Raw genomic sequence first — 26,980 nt, 5'->3', positions numbered from 1 at the left:
GATCTCCAGAACATCAAGTAAGAATGGTCAACGCTCAAAAAAGGCCTGTAATAGCTGATCATGACGAATTTATGAGCTGTCTCAGGGCTGTTCTTGGATAGAAAGAAGTAGTGTTGCTTATATTCATGGGAATAGTCAGCTCTGCCCGTAAACTACTACGAATGCCCTCAAATAGCCTTACTATGATACTCCTTAATAGTAGAAAAGCACACCAACATACTTTTTGAGTTGTCAGTACATCGTATGGTGCTCAATACCATGATAATGCAATTGGAAAGCCCTAACTTCATTATACCCAACAATCACACCTGGCTTCCTGAACGTATGAAGAATATACTCGCCGGCTTCTTGGTATGTCTTGGGAATGAGACAATTGGAAGCATTGCTTTCACAGATCACAAGAAACCGAAAGACAATTCATATCTGATTAGAAAAGAAGAAAGATACGTTGGCGTTCTTCAATAAAATCACCGACGTGAAAGCTGCTCAGACAGCCTTTCCACATCTTTCAAGTCTTAACGTGGATATTAGCTGTCGGCAGTGGTTCCGTAATACTCTAGAAGTTGAGGTTATTGCGAGCATTATTTGCGGAATGTAGATCTATGAGAAGATTAGTTCTGAAGGAGCAGCCGGTCGAAGTCTCGATGGTAGCCCTCGAGATGATCAAGAGAGTGCATATCCGGGATCAATTATCTTGAAAAAAGAAGTGTCAGAGCGCAACCTACTTCTCTTTGCAACGAGGTATCCAAATTGGAATCCGCAAAACTTTCTGCCAGAGCGTAAAGATATGCGCGGCTCGTAGGGACAGCTGCCCATTCGAAAAAAACGCTGATCTCAAAGGGGAACTTAAAAAAAAAGATACTTGTTGCGAAAAATGAACTTCGCGGTTTCGTTGCAATGACAATTTTTTCTGAAGGGTGCGTGGAGTTCAACAGCGGTATACGGAGCCTACCAAATGGAATTGTTACGTTGAGTCTAACTTACGGTCCTCGTAATTAGACAAAGTCTGTCTTGGTATCTCTAGCAAAGCAGGAGGGGGTCAACAAGGCGTATATAATATAAATCTAAGCTCATATGTTTACTGAGCTATAAGAAAGCCAAAGTAACGACATAGAGGATATAAGTAGGTACAGGAATTAAACAATATGTATGGGTAAAAAACTCCCAGCTCAGGGGTTCACAACGATAGCCTCAGCTCTTCAGTACTGAAAATCGGACTATAGTTCAAGCTTTTCAACGTGTTTGCAAGCATTCTATTTTTTCATCACATTTATCTAAAAACTTAACACACCATTGTATCTCATGTACTCTTCTCTCAGCTCTCTAACGCTCGCCTCAACTACAAAGCTTGAAAAATCAAAACCAGTCTCAACACCGAAAACTACTTACACTGAATGGCCAGTGTTCAGAGACCAGCTTTCAAACCCAAATACTTGTTTGATTAGATCGTCGATCTCGTCGCTTAAGGAAAAATCATGTGTGTACGCCAAATTGTTCAACTGGTTGATAGAAGTTGGATCGTTTTCCACCTCCAAGTCGGGCTCTTCGTCAAGTTTCCGCGGCAAATCGTAACTTACGCCAAATTGTTGGAAAACGTCTGTGAAAAACTTCAAATCCCTTTTCGCGGGTTCCACAGTAAGTGTCGCCTGCGCTGGAAGTGACATGTTGGACAATTTTCGAGAGCACGCTAACGATAGAAGGCAACTGTACAATTGGTAGATACCACCTTTTTCGTAGTTGCCAAACTTAACTTGAAAATTAGACAATAAAGTCTTGACTTCTCCAAGTACTTCTAAAACAAGTGTTTTAGCCTCTTTACAATCTTCCATGAATGGTTTGTTGAATGTCAAAAGTACAATGTAGTAATGGTACCAAAAATAGCAGATGGTAGGATCCGTGGACCTGTCTAGGTCTTTAATCAGGTTTTTGGACCATTTCAAAAAATGAGGCAATGACTGTCGCCAATTGTAAACCCTAAGGTTAAATTTGATAAGATATTCGATACGATGCGACGTACTGCTCGGCTCAATAAATATTTTGGCCGTAAAGACCTGCACTATTCTCGAAAGGATTACCAAATTTTTCAGTGGTAGTGAGACCTGTAAAACGTGTTTACTATCAAATCGAAATTCCTCTGTACCGTGAACTTCTGGTAATTCATCGCTTTCAGGAATGGTGGAGTTCGATACACTCAGCGTTGAGGTGCGGCCCAGCAAGAGGCATATAAAATGATCGGCAATGTAACAACCCCAGTAAATTCGACTTCTTATTTCAAGTTCACTTTGAGAGAGCTCATTAGAACTTGATTCATCTGTCACCCACACCCTAGGATCCAATTGAAAACCCATATCGTGTCCAACCCGAATGGCAAGCCCTGAAAAATACCAAGCCAATTGGTTTTGGCCATTGCCCAGCTCATAAAACGCTAAACACAAAAGTGCCTGAACAGTTGTAATCTTGGCTATACTATGCTCGCTGAAAACGATCATCAAGAGTTTCTCTTTTGCTTTTTGATAGTAAGTTTTTGCAAGATTTCGTAAATCAGGCGTTAATCTGGCCCCAATCGCTGCCACAGCATAAATGAGCTCTTCGGAGCAGTATTGAGAACTGTCGTAGTTATCGTCACTGTGATTGAAGAAGCCGTACAGGAAACTTTCCCGATGAACAAATACGAAATGACCGGGATAAAGACAAACGTAAAAGTTAGATAGACTTTTTAAAATTTGTGCGTTGGCATTGAGAGCTCTTCCATCTTCACCGCTTGTTCGTACAATCACAGTGGTTTTCAAATCTGCTATTCTGTTCTTCGGTTTGATTACAGAGTGATCGGATCTATTTGGCTTGTAGCTTGCAGGTCCCTCGGGATAGATGCTTCCTTTTACAAACCCTTTCTTGCGCAAGCTATCATCATTCAAGGAGCTTAGATTATTGACTTCAGAAATCGGAATGTTTTTGGTGCTACAACCATTTAACAAATCCTCTGAAATGTTACCCATGAAAGAAAGACCAGGGCCATTTTTCGTGGCGTTCGAACCAACTTTGGAAAGATTAGAACCGCTTATAGACGCAAGGGTATCGGTTAGATTTCGTAGTTTTGTTTCCAATGAGGCAACGTGAGATTCCAAAGAGCCCACATAACTCGCCGTGTGCCGTCTTTTTCTCATATCTTCCATATTGACGTTGCACTCTAAGTTCAGCTTTGAACAATTCCCACACGGGAATTTCAGGTCACATTTTTTCCTTCGACGTCGACAGTTGGAACAAGCTAGTCTTTTAGGCTCCAAGAATGAGTTCTCACTAGATTGGGTTTCCTCTGTTGTTGAAGTGATTTCATCTAGCACCCTTTTGTTCGAGCCACCAGCAGTCTTTAAGTTGTTCATGACGAGTGCAGAGTTACGTGTGAACAAGCATTGGGTGCCCAACTTCGTTAACCGTTACGGGTAGAACTCAACCGCTGATCAAGTTTGATTCATCTGATCATCATTCAACTTTCATAGCATCTTGTCAAATAATTCATCAATTGTGGTCACTTTATAAGATTCCGACGCAAGATGAATATCGCGTCCGAAGTACTCGGATCTGAGCCTAGGTTTAAACTCGAGGTATGGGTATTGATTATTGGCTCGGACTCTACTCATGTTGTGGTGGTGAAATTATACCTTCTTGCAGCTTCGCAGACAATCCACGTTAGCCAACTTTAAGCACTTCTCCACGTCTTGTGTCCAGTCAGCCATTGTTCGTAAATAGATGAGTATTAATGTCCCAGCTTACTTGGAGCTTCGCGAGGACTTACAGCTCATCATGATCAAAATCGTTTTGATTCACTGGTGCAGCGTCATCCTCTATCAGTTGCCTGTATAATGATTCAATATTTTCATCATCCCAGTCTCGCTGAGTAACTTTTTGTGCAACTAGGCTCCTTCTCATCGTTGATATTGGGACTTTCGGCTGCATATCGTTTATCAAGTCCTGATCTATTTTTGCCAAAAAGTTGATGCCAGCAGAGAGGCGTTGGTAATGGATCCGCATTTTTTCACCAACATGATCATTCCTGTACTTGGTAAGGTTCACAATGAAGACCGGATCAATTGCATGGAATTTCAGATTGTGTTTGCTCAAGAAAGTCTGCCAATAGCCCTCCTTCCAATACGGTATGCCATCTGAATGGTACGCACGGGGCAGGCAAAAAGTTGTGTCGAATTTAAATTCCCATAAGGCTTTGAGATCTTCAAGTCTGGTACCCGGCTCCATGTACATGAGTTTATCGACTTCACCTGGGAAAACATAATCCAGCATCAAGACCTTTACGGCCACAAGTTCATCTTCGGTGAAACGTTGTGGTCTTAACCAACGCGGCCAGTCATATTTTATGAATTCGAATTTGATACGACTTCCAAACTTCCTGGACACATCGTTCAGAAATTGAAGTAAATCAATTGAAGGTGGTTCACCTGTCAAGACCCACAACCTAATGCCATTTTCCAAATTTGAGTTGAGGATGCTGGCGATTAAGCCTTTAAGTGCATTCTCTTCATCCTGATTTTCAACAATTGAGAAAATGTCAACCGAGCTCCTCACAACGTCAAGACTTTCAGTTGTTTGAAAATTCTCCTCGTCTTTTATTTTGACGTAAGCGCGCAAAGGAGAGAAGCTGGTGACGTCAAACGACTTGGCAGGTGCGTAATTCGAATGGGCGTCAAACGAGAACGAAGTCACCTTAAGGTTCTCGGAACAGCTTTCAATTCGATAATGCCCTCCCAGGTTGTGAATTCTCAGTTGGCCGTATCCGAACGTGGTTGATGTAAAGGTTTTATCGATAACTTTGTTTTCTCTGTTAACTAACTGAAGACAGACATTTCCTTTACCTTCAACGAGACCTTTTGAGGGAACTGCCGCGTCGTCGAATGCATTTATTTCGAGTATAGCATATTCAAACTCTGCACTTCCTTCCTTTAGTGGACCAAGGTGCCAGTGTAATGGACGTTCAATGTCAACATAATATTTGCCAGGCTCTTCGATTTCTGGAGTCAGATCGCTGATTTCAAACCAGAACCTATGAATTGGAAAAAGTTTCAGATCCATCGTTGGCAGAAAATGTAGACGAATGTTTATGAAATCTAATCCCTGTAATTCAGAGACCAGCGTCAAAAGTTTCTGCGTTCTTTCTTCAAGGGGATCAACGATCAGTGTGATATCAACTTTTTTGACGTCCGAAGAATGCTGAAAAGAATTGTAAGCAGCAAAATTCACAAACTCTTCCAAATCAATTCGGGATAATGAGCCTTCCGCGGTGTAATCAATGCCATTATTGTAAAAACGCTGCCCATCGTAAAACAATTTCGTTAAGACACTTGATACCATTTCAATCAGATCAGAATCTATGCTTGTGTCTAAAAAGTGAGGAAAGATGTCCTGCAGCGCTTGGGTGGCATCAAGGACACGTAGTGCTTCGCGCTGCAAAATCATTTCATATTCGTTTGTAGAAGGCACTTCATCTTCTTCAAACTGTACGAATCTTCCATTGATTGTCATGAATGAGTTTCTGACAGATTTATCGTATGGCAGCTCAAATATCCACGCGTTGAAAACTGCATGATCGATAACATTGATTGCACTTTTCGCTTTTATGGTGGAGATAATCTTTTCGATATTAGTGAAGGAATAATTCTCCACTAGTTGTCGAACCTTGTTCCATTGTTTTGTTTCCACACCCGTGTGTATGGCTCTAATCCTTACCCCCAAAAGTCCCACTTTTGAAGCGTTAAGCAGTCTTCTGAGCGCTAATGGAGTATTGAAGTCATCAACGATAGAAATGGTATGCAGTACATTATGATCCCTGCTCTTTGTGAATTCAAGTAGTCTTGTTCCTAATTTCTTTAAAACTGTCGTATTGGTAACAAAGTATGTTGCATCCTCAAAGTAGTCTGGTGCGAGCTTTAGATTTCTCTCGGTGAAAGACCTTCTGTGTAGTATTTCTCTGGCAGTAAGAACACCAGCAGCATTGATACGGCGCAACTCATCCTTGATGTACGAAACATCTTTTTTTATCACTTTGGCTATCATATAGTTCCATAGGTTGCTTTTGAAGGGATATATTTCGCCATTGATGATGATGGATGAATTCTTCAACTTCAACTTGGCATGCAAAATATCCAACACTGGAGGAAGATTTTTATATTCACTAGATCTAACTCCGGTTCCGACAGACAATTCTTGCAGGTAGTTTGTAAGCCTTTTCAAACTTTTACTTTTTAACTCATATATCCTGCGAAGTAAACCATTGTCTTGACAGCTGGTTACCATGGGAAGAAAACCAATTCTCTGAGGGTGTCCGTTTTCGACAACTGATACTGCTCTGAGTAATCCTTGTAAAGCTTCCAATGTGTCCTTCGACTCGAGTTCGGATAAGTTTATAACAAAGACAACTTCATTCCAGTTTTCCCTATAAGCCGGTATGTGACCGAATTCTGACTGCTTGAAAAACTCGCCAATATTGTCACTTAGCTTTTCTTTGTAAACTGCACCATTCTCAATGTCATTGAAGTAGATAACGCTTTCCGAAAAGCCGGGTACGCGATGTAAATCATATTTGGCGGGCTGCGAGTTTTGAAGAGTAGCCAGCGAGTGAGTAGAAAATTTCTGTACGAGATCCTTGGCTACAGTTGTAGATTCTTTGTCGTTCAAACCTTCATAATCCTGCAGTAGTTTCCTTATTAGGTCAATACGAGTCAGTTCTGCTGTCACAGCTTCTACAACAGAGACTTTATCCAAATTCGAGAGTTTGTGATACTGACCATTGATATAAAAGCCGAGCATAGTATGATCAATACCATTTTCAGTTGTCTTATTCAGGGCTTCGACGAGCTTCGTGTCCGAGACTTGTAATTTTGTCAATTTTTGGGCTAGTGCAGGAAAATTGTCAACCACTTGTTTCATGTATTTTAAAGTCTTTGAGAAGTCCTTAGTCTCTTCGTAGAGGTCACAGATAGCAGATGTTACTTTTTTGTCGAGATCACTCAACTTCGCATCATTGACTTGCTGTGCATAGTACTCGTTGTCTCTGAAGGATTCGGGCACCTCCAAGGGAAGTTCGACAGGTTTGTCCCATTGTGAATTTTTAACCGTTAATGCTACAGCAGAAGGCACGAAATCCAAAATTTGGTCGTTTGGACACGTACTTCTCCACAAAAACCTTATTTTCCCAGACTGGCACTCTGTGAGCAGGTTTCTATTAAATGATTCCCAACTTGAGACACGATCGCATCCGTAAAATTGAATAAGAGGAGCGTTTTCATTACTCCCGAGAATGACGTCCTCCGGACTTGTTATTTCACTCTCAATCGTTAATTTTTGGGCAGCGAGATCAGAGCTCTTGAGATAGAAAAGATCGTCGGGTGATTGAAATTTTTTGTCATTGAGTATAAAGAAGTTTTCATTTGACGTATTTGAACTGAACCCCGGTTCGCTTGCGAAATGCAAAGGAAAGAGACCCGCCAAATCAGAGTTGTAGGAATATAAAACATCCACTATGCGGTCCGAAAATTGAGCAGAATCATCAGCTCCATCCCAGTCATCTGAATCATCCGCAACTCCTGCAATTTCGAAATACAATTGCTGCAAGACGTTTCGATCATCCACTAATTTGACTAAAGTGTTCCAAGCCCGTAATGTCTGGCCAGACGAAGAGTGCGGGAAAGTTATGGTGGTCAATCCACTTACATGGAAGACACCAAGAAGTATCAGAAAGATGGACCCAAACATCTTGATGCTCAGGTTCAATGTGTTATTGTTTATTTTACAACATCGATCATTCTCAGCTATGCTGATTCAAGTGTAATAGGCGCCAAATTTCGAAGCTCATGTAGCGTTACACGGCGAGAGATCAAGGTGCGACACGATAAATAGTACGATGTTAAAGGTTTAAAAGATACAACGCATATTTTGGATACATTTAAGTACGATTATGAGCATTAAGAATGTTTGCTTGCCTCATTGTTGTGAGACATTTGAACATTTAATACAATTTGGTAAAATGAGAATACCGCATTGATTCTTGAAGTGATCGAGTTAAGTGCTCAATTGTGAAGATCTAAAGGGAATAAATGACAAGGTTTTTGCATTGGTTTGCTCTCGAGAGGGTCTTCAATGTGTAAGATGGAAATGTTGGAATAGAGGTTCATCATCTGTGAAGGAATTCGACTGACTATAGCTGCACCATACAGCAAAGGAAATAGCCCAAGATGAATGTCTAAGAGCTGTGGTCGGCTTAAAACTCCATGCCGATTGTAAAGCTCCAACTATTTCCATTTAAATATCTGTCGCTGACGTCGGTCACGTGGGATGCTATTCTTGCTGGTTTCAACATGGTTTTAGCTTTAGCTACCAGAAACTTTGCATTAGAGCAGTACAATGTACGATTAGTGATGCGATTGAGGCCATGAACTGCTTTTGCTCTGTTGATGATGAAGAAAGCCCTCAAAAAATAGCACGATCACAATTTCCTTAGGCGCCGCAGCTTACTTTTCTCCGCATACATCAAACTTCTTTCTCCTTTGGCAAAGCTACTTACGCTGGACTTTCAAAGATCTCTTCCTCTTGGTCAATCACCAATGCAGATTTCAACCCACTCTGCTTTCACCAGGTTATACCTGTCTTGTTAACGTTATTGAATATGGCGCCGTCACGATAGTAAAAAGTGATACAATTCTCACAATAGCACAACATTCTCATCAAAACAATATCTACAATAAAAGATGGAGCCTTAGAGTCAAGCTGTTATACACTCAAAACCGTTCTGCGTCTCGAAATTTAGCTAACACCCACTTCAGTGCTTCTGAGCTCCCAAAATTAACCGAAGAAAACCGATACAGATTTCACTCTTGCATCAAGATAAAAGAAGTCCATCCAAAGATACCAAAGCATGATTCCTATCAGCCTCCTCTTAAGGCTTATACTTCCATATCGGTTGCTCGTAGCCTTTTCCTTTCACGTCACCAGCTCATCACTCTTGACGAAAATTTACTATTCAATATAGCGAAAATATCAAAATCTTCCTTTTATCTCATCACCGATACTGGGAAAACCATAAGGATCTTCCGAGATAAAGAGACCCCAGTTCACGGTTTGAACCGCCCCGAGGTGTTTGAAAAGTGCTGCGCAAGAGCTTAACCCGGTTTTCCTTTACCAGAGCCAAAATGACTGTCGGTGACAAGCAAAAATGGACTGCAACTAACGTTCGTTCCACATTTTTGGATTTTTTCAGTCAACGTAGCCATAAGTTTGTTGCTTCTTCCCCAGTTGTGCCATATGATGACCCTACGCTGCTGTTTGCTAATGCCGGTATGAATCAATACAAGCCCATTTTTTTGGGTACGGTGGATCCATCTTCCGATTTCTATAACTTGAAATGTGCGATGAACTCGCAAAAATGTATTAGAGCTGGTGGTAAACATAACGATTTGGAAGACGTCGGAAGAGACTCTTACCACCACACCTTCTTCGAAATGCTTGGGAACTGGTCTTTTGGCGATTATTTCAAAAAAGAAGCTATTGCATACGCATGGGAGTTGCTTACCAAAGTATACGAAATTCCAGCGGACAGACTCTATGTGACCTATTTTGAAGGTGATGCAAAACAGGGACTGGAAGCAGACACCGAAGCGCGCGACTTCTGGCGCCAAGTTGGGGTTCTAGACGACCACATCTTGACCGGTGACACAAAGGACAATTTCTGGGAAATGGGCGAACAAGGTCCATGTGGTCCTTGTTCTGAGATTCACTACGACCGTATCGGAGGCAGAAATGCGTCGTCCTTGGTCAATATGGATGACCCGGACGTTTTGGAAATCTGGAACATCGTTTTCATCCAGTACAACAGAGAACAGAACGGGAAATTGAGACCTTTGCCCGCCAAACACATTGATACCGGAATGGGTTTCGAGAGACTTGTGTCTGTTTTGCAAGATGTTAGATCCAACTACGACACTGACGTGTTCCAGCCGCTGTTTGCTCGTATTCAAGAAATCACAGGCGCTAGAGGCTACGCCGGAAAGTTCGGAGCTGAAGATGTCGACGGTGTTGACACAGCTTATAGAGTCTTGGCCGATCACGTACGTACGCTAATGTTCGCGTTGGCTGATGGTGGTGTGCCAAACAATGAGGGAAGAGGTTACGTGCTGAGACGTATCTTGAGAAGAGGTGCTCGTTACGCGCGTAAATATTTGAACTACCCAATTGGTAACTTCTTCTCTACTTTGGCTCCCACTTTGATAGAACAAACAAAAAGTATGTTCCCTGAAATTGCAAAAGATCCAAGCTATTTGTTCGAAATTTTGGATGAAGAGGAGGCTTCTTTCGCCAAGACTCTAGACAGAGGTGAAAAATTATTTGAAAAGTACGCCCAGACCGCCTTGGAAACTGAGGCCAAGACGTTGGATGGTCTTCAAGTCTGGAGACTATACGACACCTACGGTTTCCCCGTCGATTTGACGGAACTGATGGCCGAAGAACAGGGTTTGAAAATTGACGGTCCTGGCTTCGAGAAGGCTAAACAGGAGTCTTACGAGGCTTCTAAAAAGGGCGGTAAAAAGAGCGCTTCGGACTTGATCAAGCTAGATGTTCACGGGCTCTCAACTTTGAATTCAGAAAGCGTTGCTAAGACTGATGACTCTCCAAAGTATACCTCTGCCAACGTGGAGGCTACGGTCTTGAAGATCTACGATGGTGAAAACTTTGTTTCTAGTACCGGCGAAGTGGGCAATCAATATGGTGTGATTCTTGACCAAACCTGTTTCTACGCTGAGCAAGGTGGTCAAGAATACGATGTCGGAACTTTGGTGATTGACGGCTCTACTGAATTTAAAGTAGAAAATGTTCAGCTTTATAACGGTTACGTGTTCCACACCGGGTTTGTTGCTGAAGGTGAACTCAAAGTTGGTGACAAAATCATTGCTTCCTTTGATGAACTACGCCGTTTCCCTATCAAGAACAATCACACTGGTACCCACATTTTGAACTTTGCATTAAAAGAAGTGCTCGGAGGCGAAGTCGACCAAAAGGGTTCCCTGGTCAGCCCAGAAAAACTGAGGTTTGACTTCTCCCATAAAAAGGCTCTGACTTTGGACGAAGTGAAAAAAGTTGAAGATGTGTGTAGCCAGCAGATCAAAGCCAATCTGCAGGTATACTTCAAAAATGTTCCTTTGCATTTGGCTCAGCAAATATCATCCGTTCGTGCAGTCTTCGGTGAAAGTTACCCAGATCCTGTCCGCGTTGTGTCCGTCGGCAAACCGGTTGACGATTTGTTGACAAACCCAACGAGCGAAGAGTGGCAGAAGTACTCGGTTGAGTTCTGCGGTGGTACCCACGTCAACAAGACCGGTGACATCAAGGAATTTGTCATTACCGAGGAAAGTGGTATCGCCAAGGGTATTCGCAGAATCGTTGCAGTTTCGGGTACCGAAGCTCATGAAGTGCAAAGAATTGCATCTAGCTTCGACGCAGAGCTTGAAGCCGCTGATAAATTGCCATTCTCGCCTCTGAAGGAGAAGAAACTAAAGGAACTCGGTGTCAACCTTGGCCAGCTAAACATTTCTGTCCTCGCCAAAAACGACCTAAAGACCAAGTTTGCCAAGGTTGAAAAAGCTGTTAAAGATGAGCTTAGAACTCGTGCTAAGAAGGAAACCAAGCAGACCGTCGATGAAGTCAAGAACTTTTTCGCAGAAAACGAATCTGCTCAATTTTTCGTCAAGTACATCGATATCCCAACCAACGCCAAAGCCATCACCGAAGCTGTCACTTACATGAAGACCTCGGCCCAAGACAAAACCATTTATTTGCTGAACGGTAGCGAAAAGGTTGCCCACGGTTGTTACATTTCCGACAAAGCCCTCGAGAAAGGTGTTGTTGGTCGCGACTTGTTGGACAGAATTTCTCGCAATATTGGTGGTAAGGCTGGTGGTAAAGCCAACGTTTTCCAAGGTGTTGGTGACAAGCCAGACGGGATTGAGAACGCTGTCAAGGAAGTTTCTGAACTTCTACAAGAGAAGCTTTCAATTTAATCTGTTCACTGTGTATAAAATCTCTAGATAATCGCTCCAGTACAAATTGTAAAACATTTCAAACCTTTTAGTCTGCCCTCGATTTCTTCTCCTCTCAAATCTTTATTGACATGCTGAAGCTCTACATATCATTGTTGACATCTATAAACCTTTCAAAATCGACGAAACTTGACAGATCTATGAACATTTCTTGAAAACAATACCTGGCAATATCTACACATTTTGGATACATATCTAGAGCTTCTTTCGAACCATGGTGCGCCTTAAAAGTCGGTATATTTTGTTTGAAGTACTTTATCCAACCGCACCTCAAGAGAATAGCTCATCAGAACGTTCGTCACGGAGAGAGATCCTTTTAAGACATCACCAGGCTAGTTCAGCACAAATCAGTACGAAAACAATAATACAAGAGCTGCGAAAAGTCCTGCAATACAACTTCGGTGACTATGGAGTTGGGAAAGTGAACTCTTTGCTTCAAATGAAGTACTTTTCCAATCGAACTTCGACTGGGATAATACGATGCAGTCGGGAAGACTACGAACTGGTAGTAGTAGCTTTGACACTAATCAACAAGATTGAAGGCATTGAAGAGATCATTTTGAATGCAGTAAAAGTAAGTGGTACCATCAAGCGGATCGAGCAACATGCCATGAGACGTAGCGAAAGGCTACTAGCTGTATTTCAAAACAGCAGAGAGAGTGAACACTTCGATAGCGTGAGCGAAGATGACGCTCGGGATTAACTGAGATAACCAGGTTCCTTTGAAGGAAAAAAACGTCGCAATAGTCTACGGCCTGCATAGATAAACCTAGAAGTTACATGATGATAGATATCAAATCAAGTAGCTCGATGCGTTCTAGAGGCATCGAGTTCCATTTCGGAAGCTGCGGGCTCCTCCTGATCCATTTGCGCCTCTGTGAACTCAACAGGTCCTTCGCGACCTCTCTTTTCAGAGGTAGTATCAAACACTTGTTTACCCAAAGACTGTGTGATATCCTCTGTCCGTTGAGAATCCGCCAGCTGAGAGAAATTGGGACGATACATAGTGTTAATGCCTGTCTGAACAAATAAAGGATTGTCGTACACTTGGTTTGCGCTCCTTGCGGCATTAGCATTCGCTGCTTTGGAAAAAAATCTAGAATCATACTGGACGCCAGACGTATCGGAGGCCTTAGCTGCGCCGATAATCACTTTTTCAGATATTTCACGGTTCTGTTTAGCGGCCAAAGCCCTCAGACGGTCAGCTGTACTCATTTTGGACTGTCTTAGGTCTTTCTCTAATTGCAACCGACGTTTCTTCTTCTCAGCTTCCCGGTTTCTTACGGAGTCGTCTTCGTTTCCAATTGAAGCAGCAGGGCTCTTGGCAGCATTTGCTCTTTCTTCACGAGCTTTGAGAGCCAAAAGTCTCAACTTTTCTTCTTTGTCACGAGCGTCCTGCTCCGCTAACATTCTTTTGGCTTCTGCTCTCAGTTTTACGTCTCGCCTGGCATCCTTTTCAGCAGTATCCAGTGCCTCTGAAAGTTCCGTGAACCCGTCGTTAATTTGATGATGAAGATCAGATCCTCGGTTTGACTTACCATCGACGGCCACTCTTTTATCCAGCGCAATTGCGTAACCATTAGGATTTTTCCAGTTTGATATAGCAGACGGAATCGCCCACTTTTCTCGCTCTTCTTTACTGAGCTGAGGTGCTCTGTCGTCTGATCTGTGCAAAATGGGAGCAAAAGGTTCATCTTCGTTGAGCGGTTTAACCACTTTCTTAACTTTGAACATTTTGGGCTGCAAAGGATCGACCTTCCGATCCACAATTTTCAAAACACGATTCCTCTCGCCACTGCTGTCATTCCCACTTTTATATTCTATTGTCTTAGTACCATCAGTGCCTTTTACGCCTTTCGTCGTTGTGGTGCCTTGCGGATTCAGTTTTTCTTTCAAAATTGTGTCAAAAAAGGCTTTCGTATGCTCATAAGTATCGCGAACTTCCGTCTCACTAGGTAGTGGTATTTTAAGGTCTGGGAATTTTTGTCTCAAGGGTAAAAATGCTTGAAAATTCACAGCTCGATCGGTAAATGTGTCTGATTCTTGCTCATCATTGTCAATGGTTATAGGATCGTTGGATAGAGCAATTAGTTCCTGGATTTCGCTCGAGGGCTCAAGCACGTTCTGCGAGTGCTTTGGTTTAGGTAGCAAAGCGCTCAAAGAGTACGAGAAGGACATCTCTATGTCTCTTTCTGCTCAAAGCTGTTGTTCCTGCTAAAGTCATCTCATCTCACCTTTCATTTTACTATAGTAATTGATTCCATGCCAGATTTAATATTCGTCATTGGTGATCTATAATATCAGCGGATCACCTGATCATGCCATCATCAGTTCTAACAAGCTGTCAGACAGTGACTAGCTACCAGGTCACGGACCAAGCCCGCTGGACCTCCTCAAGCATTGTTGAAGAATGTTCTTCGAGTTTGGAGTTGAAACCATGTCGGGATGATAAAACGCTAAACTCATCGCAAAAAGTGATCTGGACTCAGCGATCTGGTAGTCAATTGGCTTCTGAATCAGATGCGTTGATATCTAATCAGCTTTGTATTGCTAGCGAAAGGATCTTGCAGCTTGCTGTAGAGAATAGAGAGAAAGATGTCTCCTAAAAATTCCAATACCAACGTAATACCTGCCCATCCTTCATCGAATAAGCTTATCCCGCAATTTGGAAGCCAGCCTGTGCCCAGAAGTGCTCGTTGTATCCGACTGTACAAGAAGTGACGACCTTTTTGGAGCTGTACTGTTGCCTTCGAGTTCATTCTCCCGCAAACTGTTGTGGAAAGTAGCGCCCTCTTGTCGCAGTGTGTATTTCTGTATAGCATATTGGGGTGGGGGAGGTGGATAGCGCAAGACTGCTGGTTTTTTGTACCAGCCTCTTCTTTTGGGACGTGGGTCTTCATTGGTAGAGAATGGCGGGACCCCAGTGAACCGGACTCTTTTCACAGTGACATTTACATCCATGTCCATGACCTGATTTTCACTCTCATCTTGAACCGGCCTGTTTTCTCCTCCATCCATGCCCGCTTCACTCGAACTACCCGAGACATGAGAGTCGCTGCTTTCAGAACTGAACTTTAGGGAAACGAGTGCTAACTTTTCATCATCCAGAACCAAGGACCCTATATTTGGAAGATCATCGATTCCTCGACCATCGAGTTGGGACTTAGAAGGAGACTTGTCCCTGGAAATGGGCGAGGGCGAAGCCGATCGCACTGCTTTTGCGGGATTTTTCAGCGGCGTTGGTGAAACAACAGTTGGTCCCCTTTGCGAATTAGAGTTACCACCCAGCAAGTTACCAGACACTTGGGCAAATGAATTGCGTATCATACGCTGATTAAGACTTGCCCCAGCTTGCAAAGAGTTAGATCGCGTGGTGTCACCGGGCAAACCGTAAGGAGCAGGCTCGGAAGAAGGATGCAACCCTGACTGCAAAGAAGCAGACCGTTTTCTTCCTGGGGCACGTGTACGGTCATTACCACCACTGACATGTTTCCCAACCACGGGTGATTTTATACCAGCGGTTCGCTCATTTTCTGAAACAGATCCACGTCTAGACACGACCGGCGAAGATAAGTTGCTACCATTTCTCGGTGCTCTGGCGAGGATGGTTGTCTTTTTATTATTCAGCGAAGGTGACCTACTAAGCGCCCGGGGAGAGAGTGAGCTTGGTGGAGACGCATCACTGCCCGTAGGAGAGAGACTTGACCGTTGCAAGGATGATCTTCTGAAGACAGTTCTGATCGGAGTAGACCTCGCAGCATCTTTGAGGGGAGGACTTCTATCCATTTCGTTGTTCGCTGCCTCATTCTTCGCAGCTTTCTCTTGGTTTTTCCTCTCCATGAGTTCTAGTTTATCATTAGCAAGACGCTCTTCCACGAGCTTAATCAGTTCTGACTCAGGTAAAACATCAAGGTTTTCCATCGCTTCTCCACTCTCTTGAATATGCGTCCACATCTTAATCCAAGAATCTACAATTTGGAAGTATAGTCTTAGTTTGCGAATAGCACTTGAGATATCAGTGTTGAAAAATTCTGAGATATTTGCTGGTTGAACCATGAGAAAGGAGCCACTCCGGTTGTAGCTGTTGACAAAATTGACTAGCTCATCGAGATCATTGTCGTCCAGACAAATTCTCCGCACATTTTCTAGCAGCTCTTGATATTCATAAACGTTTGTAGATCGAAGCTGCGTTTTGGGCGCTACTAAGTGTTGCCTGTTGGGAATGTAAACTTGCCTCAGGAAAGCCTTTGTGATGGAAAGAATGTACAGAATTCTCAAAAGCAATGCATACATTCGGTGCATCGTGTATTGCCAATGTGGTAAGTTCATTATAATCTTGGCCTGACTAGCAGATGCGGCTTTAGAGAACCGAAATAGCGACGTGTGGTAAGATTTGACGGGCCTCAAGGCTTTTTCGTTCATATGCTCTCTGAACTTGGTCAATACTTGTAGATTGAGTTTCTCGAATGAAGCATCAGAAGTATCCAAATCATAGTTTTTTATTAGAACAGCAAGATCCAAGGCCATAGAAACCTCACCAGGTCGTATAAGCTCATCAAATGCTGTCTCGTCTAGATCGAAACGTCTTCCAGAAATATCTGGCTGTCTGTTGAAGCTGCGCTCCGTTAAAGACATGCCGTAAACACGCTCTGCAACTTGCAATGCCGTAGTGGTTATTTTGATCGCACTTTCCAAAGTTTGTCCTTGCAGTTGTACATTATAGACGTTTTTCTTGACTTCTTCGAGATCCGATCCCACAGCTGCAAGCTCAATTCGAATGTCCACTGAACTTGCTTCAAATCCGGGTATCGAATCTGGTACTGCGACTGTTTTGAACTCGCTGATACCCAGAAGTTTCTTGTTCAGTGCTTCCGAGATGTTTAAGGTAAAACATCCGTAAAGTGCCAAAATATAGTTTGTAAGGGGAATGATGAAACGGGCTTCAGTCCTGCGTTTTGAAGTTGTGTTGAGGATTTTCAGAATGCGTAAAAACTCCTGTAAACGTAGAACAATGGCTCGACATTTGACTAATTGGACATCATAATGGTCGAGAAACCCCGTCCCTCGTGGAACAGAATTCAAGGCAGAAGCGGCTGCCTTGATGTACATATAGAAGAACAAGGCAGTTTCAGTCCCAAAAACAGAGAAAAAGTCGAATTGAGCCTTCCTTTGGGGAGTTCTTTCGTGTATCCGGTTGTCCAAACGGTCCTAGATGTGTGTAGTGCTCAAGCAAATAATAGTGACTCGCCTTGAGCCAGTTCGTAGACAGTGACAGTATTAAGCACGGGACTACCTCTATAGAGGGGATAGTTACCGTGTTACTGACACTGGAGATGCGGGCTTTCAGGTGTATATTGTAGATTTGAATCGTCGAGTGTGTTTTGTTGAGAATATTGCCGTTTTTCTCGAGTTTCAACCATCATTTTTTGTCGTCCACAAGCCATTTCCAAATCATGTCTCTTTCTTTACCTTTTCGTACTGGATAGCTTGAGCCGCGCCAAATAGAACGAAGTCCACGAGCCCAACGCGCTGGAAGAGTGGCTACTTCCCTATCGACGGCATTGTGGGCATGTGCGGCATGTTTTGCCGAACTTATGCCCGTATGATTGTTCATCATGGTGAGCTTCGTGACAGACCTTAGTGCTCTGTAATTAGACCGCGTCACGATCGCTGCACCAATGACCGAAAATACCACCACGCTTCCAAACCCCCAAACACTGTCTTCTATGAAATTTTTGAGATTCATACCGTAAAAAGCTGGAATGAGCGTGGCAATAGTAAATCCCAATGTGTAGATCGTGACCTTCAACTCGAACAGCATCAACGCATTACGATTGGCATCCAGAATGATGTTCACGATCTCCTCGGTGGATTTGATATCCTGAATGAGAGTTTCGGACTGCTGTACGTACTCATCGCATTGTTTGTAATAAGTCTCGAGTAGCATCTCCAGATCAGCAAAGTTGTCGTTTTCGGTCTTATGCTCTCCAAGGTACATGCCTGCGAGATCTTCGTCGCTGTCCAGCAGCTCGTCTAGGACGTCTCGGACAAGCAGAGCTTTCTTGTAGAAAGAAGACAAGTTCTTGGATTTGATCAACAAATCTCGCAGTTTGTCCCTGTTGATCTCGTCTTCGAGGTCGTTCAAAATAATCCCACAGATCGCATAATGCTGCTTGTAATCGGTCTCCAACGACGTTATCACATTCATCAGAATGCTTTCCAGTGCGCGATGCTCATACAGTTGAGAAGAGTGTGTTCCGGCTGCTGAAGAGAGTTTGGACTCCATGTCATACATGAGAACTCCAAGCTTCACAGCAGCTTCGGAATTCGAAGTATCGAATACGTATACCGAATCTTTAAGGATCATTGCTTTGATATGCAGTAAATTGATCAATATGCAAGTAGGTTTGACGACGATGCTAGGAATCACATCTACCGCCGTGGCATCGATTTTTCGCAGATCGCGTGGAAATAAGTTGTGGTTTTGGAGAAACGTCCACTTCGGGAACTTTCTAGATACTGCACATACGCTTCCTTGTTTATCGAAAACAGTACAGCTAACGAACGCATCGTTTGGTGTAATTGGCTTGAGAAAAAGAATTCCCTGGTTTTCCTCCGGCAAAAGACGCTGATAGTTCCGAACTGGTGGCCACCGTAGCCTACTCAAAGGTTTGAAACTCCTAAAAGATCGCATAAACATGCTCTATGGTGCGTTTTTCTTTAGGATGTTCTTACAGTTTGGCATCGAGCATTAATATGTATTGATTAAAGAAAGGCCTAATAGTGTGAAATAAGACAACCATAAGATATACTAACCTCTAAGGACGGCGACCAGCAGGAGGAGCAGGTCAATAGTCTCCGAGTATTTAGAGGCAGTTGATGTATATGCGTAGAATCTTTCGAAATTTTATCAGTTTATTTTTCAGTTTAAGTCTCAAAAAAGGCCAGATACGTAAGAGCTGTGTTAATTGCCCGAGGCTTTGGGTAGTCGCTTTTGCTTTCTGTTCTACTTACAGCGCAGCTGTAGTCTGGGATCAGTCAAAGAACTTTCTCGTTTCGGAAATACCGAACAATTCGAGTCTGATTGCTGGAAGGGCCTCCTGGTTGAGAATAGTCAATCTCTCCTCAAGGGTGTTGTCGACCACAATTTTGCCAGTGTGGTCGGAGGCAATGACACCACCAGCGGCGTCCTTGTTCAAGTAGTCGGAAGAGATGGACAACTCGATCTCTCTGCCGGTCTTTTCGGAGTACTCCTTGGAGACTTCGCTTTTCAAGGCCTCGACCAATTTTTTGTCCTGCTCCCGCACTTTGAGCACGGCTTGAGCCTCCAGCAAACGGTACAAAGACTCCAAGATCACGGCTTTCAAGATGGGCTTGTAGGATTTCTCCTTTTTGGAGATCTTGTTGAGCTCCGCCTTGGCAGTCTCGAAAATGTCGTCCAGCAACTGTTCTCTGGTGGAGAGCACCTTGAGACGCATTTTGTTGGCAATGGTCGATCTGGTGATCTGCTGTTTCAACGCAGCCTTCTTGGTCTTGCCTTCCATGGCCGAATCGATGTTACTGATCTCATTACGGACCAGTCCGGTTTTTTCGATTTCGTACTCTTGGTCAGCCTTCAATTTGATTTCCTTGAATTTTTCTTCCGCCTCTTTCTTGATGAAAGCCTGCATCTTGTTGAGCTCATCGTTCACCTGCGAGGGTGTCAACGAGGTAATTGCTGCGGACATAACTGTGTAGTATTGGTGGTGGATTCTTTTTAGCTTGAAATACCTGAAGGTAAAAAGTTGAAAAATAGGTTAGGTCGGAATAACACTGTAAAACCAGACAAAAGAGAGCTTCGCAGTTAAATCTTTCTGTAAGATACCTTCACTTATAGAACGCCCTTCGAAGCACCTACAACAATGCGAGTCTAATGGACCGTAAGTTTCGTTAGTCTTGAGAATCTCTTTTACAGACGTTTATCAGAAAGGGGAACGTAAGGTGAGTGAGTTGGAAAAACTGTTAATATTGAAGGCCTTAGTACAAAGTGATGAAATAATTGATAAAAGTCGTGTAACGCACAGGGAAAGCACAGGGAAAGCACACTTTAAGAGTTTCTTAGGGTGTATTGTCTATGTTATCGCTCGAGTAATGTTTTAGAGTTTCGTAAAACTTTGGGAATAGTAGGGTTTATGTTGTGAAATGTGATGAAATGACGGGTTGAAGCCACAATCCGCGCTATAACGAGGGAGCGTGTCTGGAGATTTAACCAGTATAGGGAAAGGGTTCTTGGAAAATACAGTTAAGTTTCCGAAGCTTGATAATCGGCTTTCTAGATTCTTGGTTTTTTTTGTTTTATGGATTTTGTTTTTACTGTCGTCTGTCTGGCACAGTGTAAAGTTCTAGTGTTATATATTGATGATAGTTTAAACGAATAGGAAAATGTGTGGGTTGATTTGAGAAAGGAGACAAGCGATTGATGTTTGAAACTTAGATAATACCGCTGGTGTTTACTGTAAGGGTTGCACGCATCACTGGTCAATTGTGTATTTTGGAGAGATCGTAATGCTCATGATTGAAGGACTGAGAATATCAGCAACGAGTTGCGAACAAATAGGGCTACCGGAAAATTTGAACAATTAAACCGCCAGAGATCAATAAAATGGAACGTGCGTCTAGCTATCTTGACGATGCTCTCAGCTATTCGTCACTCTTTTCAATTGCGCTTGTTATACTTCTGTGAGGTATTTTGTCAAATTCTGTCGCTGTCATCATGTCACGTGAGCGCCTATCACTGGTGATGAATACGATACAATCAACGGGTCTTGAAGTTGGGTATGTAAGCCATCCTTGCCGGTGGTAATACATCTTTAGTATCAAATTCGCTGACCAGTTGCCAGGTAGTTCCAAAACAAATTTGTCTGAAGGAATGGTATTTATACCCGTGTAGAGACTATATCTCTGTAGTGTCGTGGCACAATAAACGTCCCATATCTTGAGTGATTCTGTCCTTTCCTGCAACGTGTAGAGTATCGCACAACTTATTGCTGTGGTGTAATTAACATAAACGAGCGGAGCTTGCGGGGTGGATTAAACGTCCCTTCTTATATCAATTTTTGGATGTGTTCCTGGCGCAATCAAGTCAATGTACCGATGCAGGTAAGACCAACAATGATATAGGTGGCACTCGGTACAATGGACGTCATTCCTGTTAGTACAGTAGTTCTTCAAGGACCCCTTGTCAATTCTATCGCTGTCGTGGTGTCACGTGCATTATGATTCTGTCATGGGCCGAACGCTGGCCAGAGCATTCGCCATATGTCCCGGTAGTCCAAATGAATCTAAATGCAGACACTCGAACTCTGCATTTTGTCCTGATATGTGTTTTAACGAATATGGGTGTGCTTTTTAACATTTTTAGCTAAACGAAACTCACACTTGATTTTATCAAGGTTTCCCAAATCACCATCTTGTAATCGCAAATCAGAAACCAATCCCAATCCAATTGACTTTCTAAGGTTTTTGCAGATGGTAGGACTCATCTTTTGGTATAGTTCTTCCAGATAGCCTTAAAATTTTCGAGTTTCAACGATTATTGGCACAACCCAAGCCAATAACTGTGTCAGGAGAGATCCAGTAAGCACTTTGCGTCTTCATCCAGCTAATCACGCTAAGGTGACGTGATTTTCAATCAATAATAAGTTAGCACTCGTTTTCAAGGTTAGTTGTGTTGCAGTAAAGACCCCCTGATAAGAGAGTCTCTAGCTTGGACATTATTCCTAGGTAGAGTTCCACGACTCCTTTTGGATCTCGTTATCTTGAAGTTCTCAGACCTATATTTTCATTTTCCACCGGGTTTGCAAAGGAGAAGAAAAAGGAGCACTACTGTCAAGTAATAAAAGTGAATACTTGTGCGGTTTACTCTTGTCAAGGCTTTTGCCACTGATACCTTGCTTTAAGTGCCTTTTAGGGTTTTTCTGGCTTCCATGCCGCGGCCAAAATGATATTTCTTAGTATCTCTAACACTTGATTACCTGTTAACTTCTTTGGACTTTCCATCATCTTGTGGACTTCAGTCATACTCGATTCTCCACGTAGCTTTATCGTTAGATCAACCATAATGACCATATAGGCGGAACGTTTCGAAACCTACGCATATTGGGCTCGCAACACAGACCTCGTTGAAGTCAATGACAGTGCTTTCATGGTCTGCAGGCTGAATACTTTTCATAATTTGAGATTAGGCCTCAGTCCGGTGTTGCACGTATCCCGTCCCTAAGAATTCCTCAAGAAAAATCTTGACACCCTTAGCGAACTCAAAAGAATTGGTGCGAAGATCAAACCTTTAGGCTTTCCACTCATTGCTTAGTGGTGGCCTTTCAAAAATTGATTCAGCAAATCCTTGACAGGCTCCATAGCCAGATTCACTTCTCCCGGAGATTTCCACTTCTGGTCTATGAGCTGAGTAGCCGACGAATTGATGTGTTAATTGATCGCGACGATTCCTAACTCCTCAATTGAAGCCAATGACAAAGTAAAACGACGATCAAGGATTCAATATTCACGATCTTCAATTCTAAAATATTGTTGATATTGGCGTACATAAGGCAGAAATCTTGGAAATGTTCCGTCACCGACGGATATAAAGGTTTTCGGGTCATCCAAGTGCACTTACTTCAATAAGCTACTGTATAAATAGTACACCATCAATCGCAAGTGGTGGCATTCGTGACATTCTACGTCGTTCCCGTTGAATCAGTAGTTCTTCTAGATTCTTTCACTATTTTCGTCAATTCTGTCGCTGTAATTAGGTCACGTGACTTTGTCAGTCACTACCCAACGAATCTGACGTTATGCATAAAGAAGAGAATCTGACACTGTTGCAGGATTTTTTAGTTAGAAGAGTCGTTCTCGACTGTTTTCATAAATCTGACATGCTATGTTTTCTGAACAGCAGCAAGCTGCGTCTTCTAGAACAGATTTGTCTGAAAAAAATGGAAATAGTGCCCTGTTGACTCTTATTACAACGTTGCTCCTGTCTGAGCGTTTAACTTTCAATACTTAGTGATAAATAACGCCATTTTCTTACAAATCAGCTTGCTTGCTTGGATGTTGGCGTATCAAAAAGTGTGTCACGTGCTCATATATACTCTGTCACTCTCTAGTAATATCTGACGTAAGCACATTTCCAGCGTTAAACTTCAATAAATAAAGTTTCAGTCAATATACCTGCAGTTCCTAACTACTTCATCATCATCAAAAACACACTTTTGTAGCATTGCGAGCTCTATAGCATGCCTTTGAAGCTTAGAAATGCCGTTTCGGGTTTCCGAGTATGGAGGAAAACACGATGGTATTCTGTTGACGAAAAACCACGAATCAATCCGGTGGGAATCCAGCATCTGAGTAAACATCTTCACAATCAAGTTTTTGGTCCGGAAACGTCCAAGCCAGTGAACAACGAAATTACAACCCAGGAAAAAGAGCTATTAACGCGTCTGTCAAAATCGTTTCTCAAAAAACATGGCCTTTTGGGCAAAAAAACCGGGATTTCCAAGCCCATCGCATTTGATTTACCTACTCTACAAGGTAGCTCGCTGGACGAGCATTTCCAAAAACTGGGACACTACGCGTCAGAGCCGTTTCTGGGTAAAGCGCGGAATAAATTCACCAAATTGCCACCAAGGCCGAAGTCTTGGCTCAGAAAGGCCGGTTGGACACGATATACAGCTTCTGGGGAAACTGCACATGTGCCGTTCCCGCAAGAAGACACCATAGTCTTTGACGTTGAAACACTCTACAAAATATCTCCTTACCCAACGCTGGCTGTTGCGGTATCGGAAGAAGCCTGGTATTGCTGGTGTTCGCCCTTTTTGTGTGGAGAATCCGATGACCCTGCTCATCTGGTGCCTCTGGATACGCTGAACAAAACGAGGCTTGTAATAGGCCATAATGTCGGATATGATCGTGCTCGGGTATTGGAGGAATACAATTGTCAAGAATCAAAAGCGTTCTTTCTGGATACAATGTCGCTGCACGTAGCCTCTTCTGGTATGTGTTCACGGCAGCGGCCCCAATGGATGCTGAAACAAAAGGCTCACAAGGCTGAAAGCAATGATGACACTGATATGGATCCCATTTCTGGTGATCAAGAGGAGGAGCCTTGGACTAACGTCTCAGCACTGAATTCACTCGAAGACGTAGTAGCTTTACACTGCGGTATAAAGCTAGACAAATCTAAGCGAGACGCCTTTGCAACTCTTGATAAAACTAAGATCATCGAAGATTTCAACTCATTAGTGAGTTATTGCGCAACGGACGTTGAGGCAACAAGTAAAGTATTCGACGTTGTTTTTCCATTATTCCTGCTGAAATGCCCACACCCTGTGTCATTCGGTGCTTTGCGTCTGCTTTCAACTTCATTCCTCACGACCAAAGAATCGAACTGGAAAAACTACCTTTCAAGCTCAGAAACGCATTACCAAGACAGCAAACAATGCATCGAAAAAAAAATTGTGACCATCGTCGAGGATGTGGTAAAGCTAAAAGATGACAAAAATTCGTTTGCCAATGACCCTTGGCTTAAGCAGTTGGATTGGACATCTAAAGCTTTGCGACTCACTAAAAAGGGCATTCCTGCTAAGGGTCAAAAATTACCTGGTTTTCCAGAATGGTACAGACAGCTGTTTCCCTCCAAAAACAGTACTGCTCCTGTCATAACCATAAGAAATCGAACAATTCCTCTATTCTTTAAACTTTGCTGGGAAGGTGAGCCTGTGATATGGACTGAGTCTAGCGGTTGGTGCTTTGCCATGCCAAGCGGTCGATTGGATGAAATGAAAGAGAAGAATTATCACGCTACAAACGCCCCAGAGTTTATGGTCCCAGGTTACCAATTATTCAGAGTCCCACATCCCAACGGACCGCAATTTAATTGCACGACCCTCCTCAGCAAACCTTATCTCCAATTTTTCGAGAAAGGCGTGTTAACTTCTAACTCAGATTTGGCTCGAGAGGCTCTGAAAATAAACTCCTCATGTTCCTACTGGATATCAGCTCGCGAAAGGGTTATGTCACAGTTTGTGGTATCCAAGAAGAAGTTTCCCAATCAGTTCAAGAGTTTAGGCTCTGGACCCTCGTCCGATGAAGAGCTGAGCATTATTTTACCTACTATCATACCGATGGGAACGGTGACTAGAAGATCAGTGGAGAATACGTGGTTAACGGCCTCAAATGCAAAGGCAAACAGAATTGGGTCAGAGCTAAAAGCACAAATCAAAGCTCCAGAGGGCTACGCATTTGTAGGTGCAGATGTTGACAGCGAAGAGCTGTGGATTGCATCACTCGTCAGTGATTCGGTTTTCAATATACATGGAGGGACTCCAATTGGGTGGATGTGCCTAGAGGGCTCGAAAAATGAGGGCACTGATTTGCACTCGAAAACCGCACAAATACTCAAGTGCTCCAGAAATGAGGCTAAAATTTTCAACTACGGTAGAATTTATGGAGCTGGTGTAAAGTTTGCAACTCAATTGCTCAAGAAATTCAATCCAAACTTGTCGGATCAAGAAACTAAAGAGATGGCAGAAAAGCTGTACGAATCAACAAAGGGTCAAACCAAACGCTCTAAACTGTTCAAGAAGTTTTGGTATGGTGGATCGGAATCCATTCTGTTCAACAAACTGGAACATATAGCAGAACAAGATATTCCTAAAACCCCGGTCCTGGGTGCGGGTATCACTTATTCGCTGATGAAACGCAACCTGCGCTCAAACACTTTTCTCCCATCGCGTATAAACTGGGCAATTCAATCTTCTGGTGTTGATTATCTTCATCTCTTGTGCTGCTCGATGAATTATTTGCTCAAGAAATATAGCATCGACGCAAGACTTGCCATTTCTATTCATGACGAGATCCGTTACTTGACAACGGAAAAGGATAAATACAGGACAGCGATGGCTCTCCAAATTAGCAACCTATGGACCAGGGCTATTTTCTCAGAACAAATGGGTATAAAAGATCTCCCTCAGAACTGCGCTTTCTTTTCGGCAGTTGATATTGACCATGTGCTCAGGAAAGAAGTGGACATGGATTGCATCACTCCGTCGAACCAGGTGGCCATTCCTCCTGGTGAATCTCTTGACATATCCGCTCTGTTAGCACGGCCAGACAGCAAGCTCTTGAAGCCTCGTGCAGACGTTGATGTGTCCAAATTGCCATACCAATACCGAGAGCCTGTGTTTTCGAAGAACCAAAGGGCCTATAGCAAGAATTTTTTGGATTACTTTCTCAGGATGCAGATCCAGTCAGCGAAATGGAAGGTCAACGAACTCGAAAAGGATTATGTACGACACGTCGATCAGGAAAAGCGCGTGCTTGAAGATGACGGTTCGAAGTATCAGTTTGCCGACTTTTTGGATGACACGACCAAGGAAGAACGTCCAAAAATGAATATTATGGCAGAATGCAGTGTGCCCCGAAATGAGCCTAAAGTAAACCTGGCCCTTTCGCCTGTCTCCAGTTTTGAACAGCAGCACATGCAGGCAAGTAAACCTAGCGTAAGCTCGAGAAGACTGTCTTCTAGTCGCAGAACACACAGGGGGTCGCATTCAAAAAGCGTCGGTTACGCAATGTTCAACGAGTGCATCGATTTTTCTCCACAGGCTGCAGAACGTAGACAAAAGGAGTTTGTTGACAAGCGTATTGATGTGGACTCGATTGTTGAAGGACTTGTGCGGGACGAAGGCATAGACTATACGGCGCGGGCAAAAAGAGTAAAGGCTTCTTCGTCGTCCTCCTCCTCCTCTTTCAAGAAGAAAGCGAGCCTTTCCAAAAAGAAGGAACGGGTGATCTTACAGAAACCCCCCGTGACTCGTACTCGCAGTATTGATCTTCGCAGCCGGTGA

General features: G+C 43.1%; 9 protein-coding genes and 1 pseudogene across 10 annotated transcripts; 4 read left to right on the top strand and 6 right to left on the bottom strand.

The window, feature by feature from the left end:
• The first annotated feature begins 135 nt into the window (after positions 1–135).
• On the top strand, positions 136–783 carry LALA0_S14e00474g (annotated as a pseudogene). The gene is given in 3 exon segments: positions 136–435; positions 437–727; positions 727–783. Coding segments are annotated over 3 exon segments (648 nt in total).
• A 602-nt stretch (positions 784–1,385) lies between these two features.
• On the bottom strand, positions 1,386–3,380 carry TEA1 (LALA0S14e00452g1_1; the record flags this gene model as incomplete). Its single annotated transcript, XM_022771454.1, has 1 exon — positions 1,386–3,380. One exon carries the CDS (start codon positions 3,378–3,380, stop codon positions 1,386–1,388), a length of 1,995 nt encoding a protein of 664 aa, XP_022631040.1.
• Positions 3,381–3,789: 409 nt separating this feature from the next.
• KRE5 (LALA0S14e00430g1_1) lies at positions 3,790–7,761 on the bottom strand (the record flags this gene model as incomplete). Its single annotated transcript, XM_022771443.1, has 1 exon — positions 3,790–7,761. One exon carries the CDS (start codon positions 7,759–7,761, stop codon positions 3,790–3,792), a length of 3,972 nt encoding a protein of 1,323 aa, XP_022631039.1.
• Positions 7,762–9,194: 1,433 nt separating this feature from the next.
• On the top strand, positions 9,195–12,056 carry ALA1 (LALA0S14e00408g1_1; the record flags this gene model as incomplete). Its single annotated transcript, XM_022771432.1, has 1 exon — positions 9,195–12,056. The coding sequence occupies one exon, from the start codon at positions 9,195–9,197 to the stop codon at positions 12,054–12,056; it is 2,862 nt and encodes a 953-aa protein (XP_022631038.1).
• Positions 12,057–12,309: 253 nt separating this feature from the next.
• POP5 (LALA0S14e00386g1_1) lies at positions 12,310–12,798 on the top strand (the record flags this gene model as incomplete). The annotated part of the gene is made up of 1 exon (XM_022771421.1): positions 12,310–12,798. The coding sequence occupies one exon, from the start codon at positions 12,310–12,312 to the stop codon at positions 12,796–12,798; it is 489 nt and encodes a 162-aa protein (XP_022631037.1).
• Positions 12,799–12,893: 95 nt separating this feature from the next.
• On the bottom strand, positions 12,894–14,273 carry PRP45 (LALA0S14e00364g1_1; the record flags this gene model as incomplete). Its single annotated transcript, XM_022771410.1, has 1 exon — positions 12,894–14,273. The coding sequence occupies one exon, from the start codon at positions 14,271–14,273 to the stop codon at positions 12,894–12,896; it is 1,380 nt and encodes a 459-aa protein (XP_022631036.1).
• Positions 14,274–14,735: 462 nt separating this feature from the next.
• On the bottom strand, positions 14,736–17,204 carry GIP4 (LALA0S14e00342g1_1; the record flags this gene model as incomplete). Its single annotated transcript, XM_022771399.1, has 1 exon — positions 14,736–17,204. One exon carries the CDS (start codon positions 17,202–17,204, stop codon positions 14,736–14,738), a length of 2,469 nt encoding a protein of 822 aa, XP_022631035.1.
• A 310-nt stretch (positions 17,205–17,514) lies between these two features.
• MRS2 (LALA0S14e00320g1_1) lies at positions 17,515–18,789 on the bottom strand (the record flags this gene model as incomplete). The annotated part of the gene is made up of 1 exon (XM_022771388.1): positions 17,515–18,789. One exon carries the CDS (start codon positions 18,787–18,789, stop codon positions 17,515–17,517), a length of 1,275 nt encoding a protein of 424 aa, XP_022631034.1.
• A 340-nt stretch (positions 18,790–19,129) lies between these two features.
• Positions 19,130–19,822, bottom strand: VMA4 (LALA0S14e00298g1_1; the record flags this gene model as incomplete). The annotated part of the gene is made up of 1 exon (XM_022771376.1): positions 19,130–19,822. The coding sequence occupies one exon, from the start codon at positions 19,820–19,822 to the stop codon at positions 19,130–19,132; it is 693 nt and encodes a 230-aa protein (XP_022631033.1).
• Positions 19,823–23,368: 3,546 nt separating this feature from the next.
• On the top strand, positions 23,369–26,980 carry MIP1 (LALA0S14e00276g1_1; the record flags this gene model as incomplete). The annotated part of the gene is made up of 1 exon (XM_022771365.1): positions 23,369–26,980. The coding sequence occupies one exon, from the start codon at positions 23,369–23,371 to the stop codon at positions 26,978–26,980; it is 3,612 nt and encodes a 1,203-aa protein (XP_022631032.1).

This window comes from Lachancea lanzarotensis, scaffold LALA0S14 (assembly GCF_000938715.1).
Source record: "Lachancea lanzarotensis genome assembly LALA0, scaffold LALA0S14, whole genome shotgun sequence".
In the NCBI taxonomy this organism is placed as follows: domain Eukaryota; kingdom Fungi; phylum Ascomycota; class Saccharomycetes; order Saccharomycetales; family Saccharomycetaceae; genus Lachancea; species Lachancea lanzarotensis.
The sequence above is the reverse complement of the archived record's forward strand: the minus strand, read 5'-3'. Positions and strand labels throughout refer to the sequence as shown.